This window comes from Hippoglossus stenolepis, chromosome 12, assembly GCF_022539355.2.
Source record: "Hippoglossus stenolepis isolate QCI-W04-F060 chromosome 12, HSTE1.2, whole genome shotgun sequence".
Taxonomy (NCBI): domain Eukaryota; kingdom Metazoa; phylum Chordata; class Actinopteri; order Pleuronectiformes; family Pleuronectidae; genus Hippoglossus; species Hippoglossus stenolepis.
Window position 1 is genome coordinate 8,277,966 of NC_061494.1, and position 7,902 is coordinate 8,285,867.

The 7,902-nt window shown below is 41.5% G+C and overlaps 1 protein-coding gene across 1 annotated transcript; it reads right to left on the reverse strand.

Annotated features, from left to right (window-relative positions):
- Window positions 1-322: 322 nt before the first annotated feature.
- On the reverse strand, window positions 323-5,778 carry gpr137ba (G protein-coupled receptor 137Ba). Its single transcript, XM_035172179.2, has 7 exons — window positions 5,115-5,778; window positions 3,289-3,338; window positions 2,883-3,105; window positions 1,879-2,025; window positions 1,391-1,519; window positions 913-1,034; window positions 323-822 (listed from the first exon to the last, which is right to left on the reverse strand). Exons 1-7 carry the CDS (start codon window positions 5,490-5,492, stop codon window positions 708-710), a joined length of 1,164 nt encoding a protein of 387 aa, XP_035028070.1. The 5' UTR covers window positions 5,493-5,778; the 3' UTR covers window positions 323-707.
- Between the last annotated feature and the right edge of the window lie 2,124 nt (window positions 5,779-7,902).

The window sequence follows — 7,902 nt, forward strand, 5'->3', positions numbered from 1 at the left end:
TGTCGTCTTTTTCTTATATTAAATGTTCCTTTATCAGAAGGAGGTTTGAGCTTCTTATGTCCAACTCTGAACCACAGTTAAAGCTATCGTTACGATTAATGCTTTTAGTTATTATATATACATAACGTCATACATGTTTCTATGCATTTCCATATTTCCATTTCCATGTGTATGTACATGTAGACACAATATGTATATATGTGCGTTAATGAGTAAGTATGTATGTGTATATATATATGAAGATGAAAATATGTCGATTCATTGTTAAACATTAACAACTTTTGTATCATTAGTCCGGGTGAAATGTTAACAGTAAAGTACATTTTCACATTTAAATGTTTTTAATATGAATTACATGAATATCTTCTCTATATAAACAATCTGTATGAAAAAAGAAACGTGACATAAAATCGTAATACAGTTCATATTACAAAGGCCAGGAAATATATTAAGCAGTATTCAATACAAACTATACATTGTAAAATGTTTAAGAGCAGTCAGAATTAGATCAGACTTTGTATAAGGAGTGTGCAAAATTAACGCTTGTCAGTGGACCTTCATATAAGTCTGTTAGTTCTTCTTCTCTAGACAAAATAGAATGTATGAAGTCGAGGGCAGCGTCCAGCCCCATGTGCCTCGGTCATTAAGAGAGATTGTGCAAAAATATACAAAGAGAGAGAAAGGTCAGGAGTCGGTGTGAACTCCAGTCAGTAATGGCTGAGCTCCTCTGGAGGAGCAGGGAGGTGGTAACTGTCCTCTCCTGCGATGTAGGCGCTGATGCTGCTGCTTTGGCTCCCCCACTCGTAACTGTCCGCAGCCAGACTGAACAATAAAAAAACATCCATGAAAATTATTCATATATATATTTTCATATCGAGTGTTTTAGGGAGCAGACGGGGGGGATTTATTTACCTGGCTTGGATGTTCTGAGGCATGACGCTCCACGCCAGATCATCATCGCTGTCGTAACGTCGAGGGTTATCGAAGAAATAAGCCCTGGAGGAGAAGACGTGACCAGGAAGCCCAGAGCCGCTCTGCAGGACAAGCCAGACACAAACACAACTTGAAACATCAGACATCATAGAGACGGTTATATAACGCTAACTGTTTGCATTATAGAAAAGTATTTCATCAGCATTTCCTTATGGCTTAGGGTCGTGGTTCCCAACCGGTTTGCCTTAAAATAAAAACAAGTCCTTGTCACATTTTACATATTTCTGTAACCACCAGAGACGGATTTCTCTTGAAATGACAAAACTGTCCATTATTTCACGGTGGTGAAGCTGAACTACCGTGTGTCTTATCTTCTACCAGTCTTTACACCACCCCTTAGATTTATCTTGTGAGCCCCAGGCTGGGAACCGCAGGCTCAGTGTAATCGCTGGCTCACCCTGTCTAGGTTAGGATGTCGAACTCTGAAGAAGAAAACGACGAGAGAGGTGGGCAGCAGCTCCCACACAAACAAGATCACTCCAAAGACGATGTAGCCGGTGTCGCCCAGAGTCGACTGTAAATCTGCCTGAAAGAAAATCACATGCCAGATTACTAAACTGTACAGCATTTCAAAAGATCACTATTTTAACCAAGCATGTAAAACTCTAATTTTAACGGCAATAATTACAAGACAAATAATTTCATAAAAATACAAAAAATACAACTCAGTTTGTGTCTTCCTAAAATGCGAGCAAAGTGTTAGTGGGTAGAGTCAGCTGGTCTGACCCGTCGACCACTGCTCTCAATTATCACTTCTTATAATTATCAACAAAATAGATAATGGCGCCATTTCCACTAAGCTACAGCCAGCATATGCAGCTGTAGTTTCATATTTACAGGTATGAAACTGTTCCTCTAAGGCATCAGACCTCTTCGCTGGTTTACCTGGTCTGAAACGTTGTACCAGTCGTAGTCAAAGGAGGTGATGCTCTTGTTGGAGAGTCCCAGGACGACCAGGTTGTAGCAGGCCCTGGACGAGTACAGGAGGATGACGATGGCTCCAATGACCGTCACCTGGCACACCGACGTCCCCTGTACAGTTACAGGAGTTTCATTAATCAACTGAATGTCCAAGAATAAAACTGGAATCGCTACCCTGGGCTTTAATGCTTTCGCCATCCAGTGCAGGTTCAGACCGTCCAGGTGTTCCTGACATGTTGCATTCACAATAATATGAGGTCACTTTGACCTTTGACCACTGAATCTAATCAGTTGATCTTAGAGTCCAAGTGACAACTGGTCAAAATTGAAGAAATTCCGTAAAGACAGACCTGAGATGTTTTGGGTGGCCACTTTGACCCTGACTTTGACCTTGAACCACCCAAACATAATCATTTAATCCTTGAGTCTAAGTGAACGTTTCTAAGGATTCCCTGGAGTTGATCCTAAGATATTGTGTTCACAAGGCAACTGAACATTTGTACCAAATTTAAAGAATCTCCCTCAAGGGTTTTTTGAGATGTTGTGTTTACAAGGATGCGACGGACCACATAAAACATCATGCCTCTGGCCACTGGTTGTCATCGCTGTGAAGACATGAAAATGAACAAACTCTGAATGAAACATTTGCAAAATGTATCTTTGAGTTTCATGCAAGACAAGACTTGTTACCTCAGTACCTGTCGCTTTACTGCACTGTGCACAATAACCTTAATTAGAGATGGTGAACTGTACTGTAAGCTTGGGGAACCCAGTCATGCACACAGACAACACTGTTGCTAGGGAACAATCACTATGTACAAAGCATAAATCATGGGGAGAAGTGCATCTTCACTGGAGGGTGCAACATGCAGCACATAAAGCCTTTTGATGCCAGTAAGAAAATGAGCATCAAAGCCAATCTTCTGTTTCAACTCCATGTTCATAACGTCTGTGTCAGGGCCTCTCACCTTGGATTCTAGGTAAATGTTGGCCAGCGACATCTTGGCGATTTTGTAAAGACACAGGGAGAGCGAGATGGCGCACAGGACGAAGAGCGTGTCGTTGATTGTGACCCTCACGAGCACGATGGTGTGGGCCTCTGTGGAGGACATCCTCACCAGCAGGGCACACACTAGATTCACCACTAGAAACACCAGGCTGATGGACAGGAAGACCAGGTACAGCGGCAGCCTGCAGGTCAGGAAAGACAGAAAAATATTATTTACATGAAAAACTTCTGTATACTGAATTTACTATAGTTTTTATTACTTCAGCCATGGCAGTACATGTTTTTTTTTTGTGCAAAAAAATAGAATTGAATTGTGTTGGATGGAAAATGAAAACTAGTACATGATCCACCTCTCCTGTTCTTACCTGTATCTTAAAAGCTCTGGTGAATATTTCGACTTTGCCTTGAAAACAACCTGTGAAACAAAACAAAAAGAAAAAAACCTACATCATGTAAATGAATCATGCTTTTCCTGGAGCTCATTTTCACTTCTTTATTCTCGCTCAACAGGAAATAAAGAAATTCTTTTAAAACAGGAACCTCGCAGTAGGAAACAGCAGTTTGAACTCTATAGCTACACAACAGTTGTACAGCACACAGCCACCTGTTACACACTTTGTTCCGACGATCAGCGGCGACACAAATCAGCACCAGAGGATCAAGCTAAAAATAAGCTGTAGGTAGAGGCCAGAGAAACAATTATGTGATATTTGGATTATGTAAGCAGATGAGGGGCTGATTCACTGCGCCACACTGTGCAGCCGATCTGTATGAGAGTCTGTTCCACTGATAACAACAGGAACTATTTACCAGACAGAACTTCGAGAGCCCTTATCATCAGATGATGTTCACATTAGGTGTAAAGTGGAGTGAACGGGGGGGCGTAACTTTGGGTTGAACGTTGGAGGAGTTGAGGTCAAACAGCATCTTCAAACACTCTGGATAATTGCTAGATTATTTACCAGTGAATAATCGTTTGATAAAGCTTGGAATTAATCACTATTTATACAACATACTTGCTACATAATACCAGCTAGTGATTAGCCAAAGTAGCTAGAGTAAAATCGGGATGAAAAATGTTATTCTTTGTCCGTGCTGCAATTTTAATTGAAACTTTACGAGAGTCGATATTTTTCATTCAGTGTGATGGTAGGATTATTCAGGGGGGGGGGGCATTGGTAATCAAATTTCACACATTTTAATTTTCAGGATGAATATTTTTATTTAGAGCTGAAATGTTGTGAAATGATCATGTGAGGACATTCTGCTGTGTTGGTGTGTGTGTGTGTGTGTGTGTGTGTGTGTGTGTGTGTGTGTGTGTGTGACTAAAACTCTCTAAAGAAAAACTTGTGATGGACATTTTTCCCTAATTATTGGTGAACCCATGAATCGCTAAATTGGTAAAAAAAATAAATAAATAAACATATCCAAAGATTTAATTTGTAATGAAAATAATAAAAACTTACTTTGCCATAATATATTCAAATATAGACCCAGTGCTAGTTTCGTGGAAAGTGAACCGTAAAGCTATAGTTTCATTTCCTCTTTCTCAAAACAATCTAGTTTACATTTTGTCCACTGATGCACACGTGCCTATAAGTTCCAGCCCCTCGTTCACGTGAGGGCTGTGTGTGTGTTTAAAGGTTCGCTCCTGACATGTCTTGTATTTGTGTTTGAATTGAACTGGCAACCCTATGGGGTCTGAAGCTTAGGTTATTCAGGAAAAACAACAGAAACAAAACAAGCAAAAAAAAACATGTTTTTAGTTCTTCATCATATTTACTACTTTGACAGATACACATCTATTATTTATATTAATCCTTACCCTTGTTTTTATTTTATTTAACTTACCTATTCCCCCGAGTCCCAATGATATTCTTCATACATTGTGTGTGCAGTATTTAACTATAGGGCAGATGATTGATCGTTCTTATATAATTCTTCTGTAATATGAAAGTATGATTTGTTTGTTTTAAACCTCCACACAATATTAGGGAAGAATGAGGAAACGATTTTAAATAAATATCGTTTCACTGTGACTTTACAGTGGATCCTTCTGCACAGTGAAGGTCAAACTCCCACACGAGGAGGAGAAACTTGAAATAAAGATCTCCCTGGTCTGAACTCTTTCCTCACGTTACCCAGGAGCAGCTGCAGCTCCACTACATGGCAGCAGTGTCTGACAACTCACCTGAGCAAAGTAAAGGTTCATGAGGCTGAGAGTGAAGAACTGCAGGCACACGGGGAAGCAGTAGAGCAGCCAGAAGGGGAAGGGTCCCAGCGTGTTGGCCGTGACAAAGTTCCTGAAGTAGAAGGAGAAGAGCACGGTGCGCAGCGCCGACCACAGCAGGCACAGGAACAGGAACACCGTCTGGTAGCTGAGGCGCTTGTGTCGGTAGCGCAGCACCAGCCACAGCTGCACGTACACGAAGATGAAGAGGAGCGAGTAGAAGATCGTGTAGACCACCGTCAGGCCCAGGGTGACGAAGGGAGGCACGGCGGGGCTCAGGGTGGGCAGAGGCAGGGGCTCGTCCATCGGCTCCTGCTCCTCCACCACCCGGGCCTCCATGTACAGGAGCGCAGCGGCGCGGAGGGGCCTCCTCTGCCGGTGTGGGCTTCACAGAGCCCGCCTCGGGGACGGGGCTGTCAGGGGGAAAGGAGGCTAACTTCCTGCTGCCCGAGCCAGACGGAGAGCGAGGCGCATGATCGGTGATGAGAACGAGCAGTTTGTCCGCAGCAGCAGCAGCAGCAGCGGGCAGGAAGATGCAGGAAGCTGCAGCCTGGAGCTCAGAGAGAGGACCAGCCTCCTCCCGCTCCCCCCTCCTCCTCCGGCCCCACCAGCTCCCACTACGTGACGCTACGCATCAGCTGACGCACGCTCCCGTACCTTTGACCCCGTCATGGGGCTTCCCACCGCAGCCCCGGTCCCCAGAGACACGTGTGTTTACTTTCACTTTACTGAGGTGCATTAAACGCATCACACGCAGATTCATCTTCATCATCATCTTCTTCATTCAACACTGGCAGGTTCATATAAGCAATCTGTACATATAGGTGGCACACAGCCAAAGCCACTGCATGGAGACAGTTCAATAAACTATTCTTCATAAAAAAGGGACAGTCAATAGTTACTATGAAATATTAAGATAAAAGTAATTTTGCACATCCTGCACTACACAACAAAAGATGGTGGTAGTAATATAGTTGGAAGTAGCTTGGTTGTTTTAAGACAACCATGTTATAGTTAAGCTGAGATAAGATAAGAAGAGGTGAGATAAGATAAGATAACAAGAGGTGAGGTGAGATGAGATAAGACGAGATGAGATAAGATAAGATACAATTTCTTTATCTATCCTCCTTTATCCTGATTTAAAATTGACTCAGCAGCACAAAGGTGTAGCAGTGGAAGGTAAAATGTTTCAAGAAAATAAAAATAGAAACAGAATCTAGAATAAATCAGATAAAAATAGAAATACTATATGCAACATTAGGCTAGTTTACATTATACTTTTCAGCATGAAGATAGAAGTTCTGTGATTGTGTCTTTTTTAATATTAAATATGTGTAAGCAGTAGTTGTTTTATCTGTAATCACAATGTCCTTGTTTCAAATAAAAGCAAATTCCTCTAAAGATGTCTTCCAAAAAAAGAAAATGTAAAACACAAATATTTGCAGTTGTAGCTTCATTCTTATTGATTTTAATATTGTATTAAAATTAGATACTGTTGTGCTAAATTTTGCTTTTGACACAGAACCCCTCTGAAGACAGGGCCTCAGAATCTGGTGTAAATGCAGAAACCATCTTAAGGATCCAACTATTTCAGTTTATCATATGATCAAATGAACTCTGTGTAATTACCACAAAGTGACCCTGGGGTCTTATGGGCCCCTGAGGGTGTAGAACCCAGAGGCTTGGTTAACATGGCTTTTGCAAGGGACAGGTTTTAAAAAGGTTAAACTGATGTAACAGAGGCTGACGTGCCTTGAGTTTATGGGTCACATTTATGAGCTGGGGAAACACCCACGTCTTTCAACTTTCAGTCAGAGCCCAATTTTGCTATGCTGGCTTTCCATTGAAAAGTCGCATGACTAAGTAAAAAAGATTGTGATAACATTTCAGGGTCATTTTCTCAGAATTAAAAAATCTCCTCCAAAGCCATAGAGCACATTATACAGTTGTTTTCATTGAGTAGCACCTCCTGTGACTAGTTAACATGAGTAAAATCACTACTGTTCAGAGCAGAGTTTCTTCTATATGATCCAAAACATAACAAACCCACACACACACACACACAAAAACCTCTATGCAGTTTGTTATGGTTGGTGGGTTTTTGTTTCACAGGACTGGGGCATGTGAACACGAGGAAGGCCAAGCATGGAGGTCACTGAAGCTTCACCTCTGACCAATGTCATGCGTTAATCTTTTCTCACACAGCGAAGCTGTCACACAGGCACCGCACCAAACAGGAAGCTACACTACTTCCCTCTCTGCTGTTAGATCAGTTTCCATATCCACAATATCATAGAGATAAGAGTCTTTTCAATGTGCCTATCTTTCTCATTTTGTATTTAAAGGTTCCATATACACAATTTTAATTCCCCAAACCTAGTTTTGACCTCAAAACTTGAATGCACCTCAGATGCTGAATTCAAGCACAAGCATGCATACTAAAAGCATAATAAAACTGAAGACTGGACCAAAAGGCAACAAACTCAACACGTTTTACAAGTTTAGAAGCTTTAGATTTAGAATAAATTAATTATTGTGACACAAAATGTGTAAAACTGTCAATGTTCCCCGAGTTCCCTCATCCCTTTAAATCCCCTTAAGTCTATGGTTTTGTTAGTGAATTAAATAGAATAATAGAGTGATGATGAAATACGAAGCACTTCAGCCTGGTCATCAGGCTTTTGTTTCCTTCCATACACACGTCAGATCACAGCCTGCCGGTTCCCAGGCAACGCAGTCAGAGAAAATA

Bases quoted from the DNA above. Each gene is read 5' to 3' on its own strand.
- gpr137ba (XM_035172179.2), bottom strand. From the start codon at position 5,492: ATGGAGGCCCGGGTGGTGGAGGAGCAGGAGCCGATGGACGAGCCCCTG. The intron at 2,026-2,882 runs GTGAGAGGCCCT...GTAACTGTACAG, and splicing joins ACATTTACCTAGAATCCAAG to GGGACGTCGGTGTGCCAGGT. The intron at 823-912 runs GTAAATAAATCC...TTTATTGTTCAG, and splicing joins CCTCAGAACATCCAAGCCAG to TCTGGCTGCGGACAGTTACG.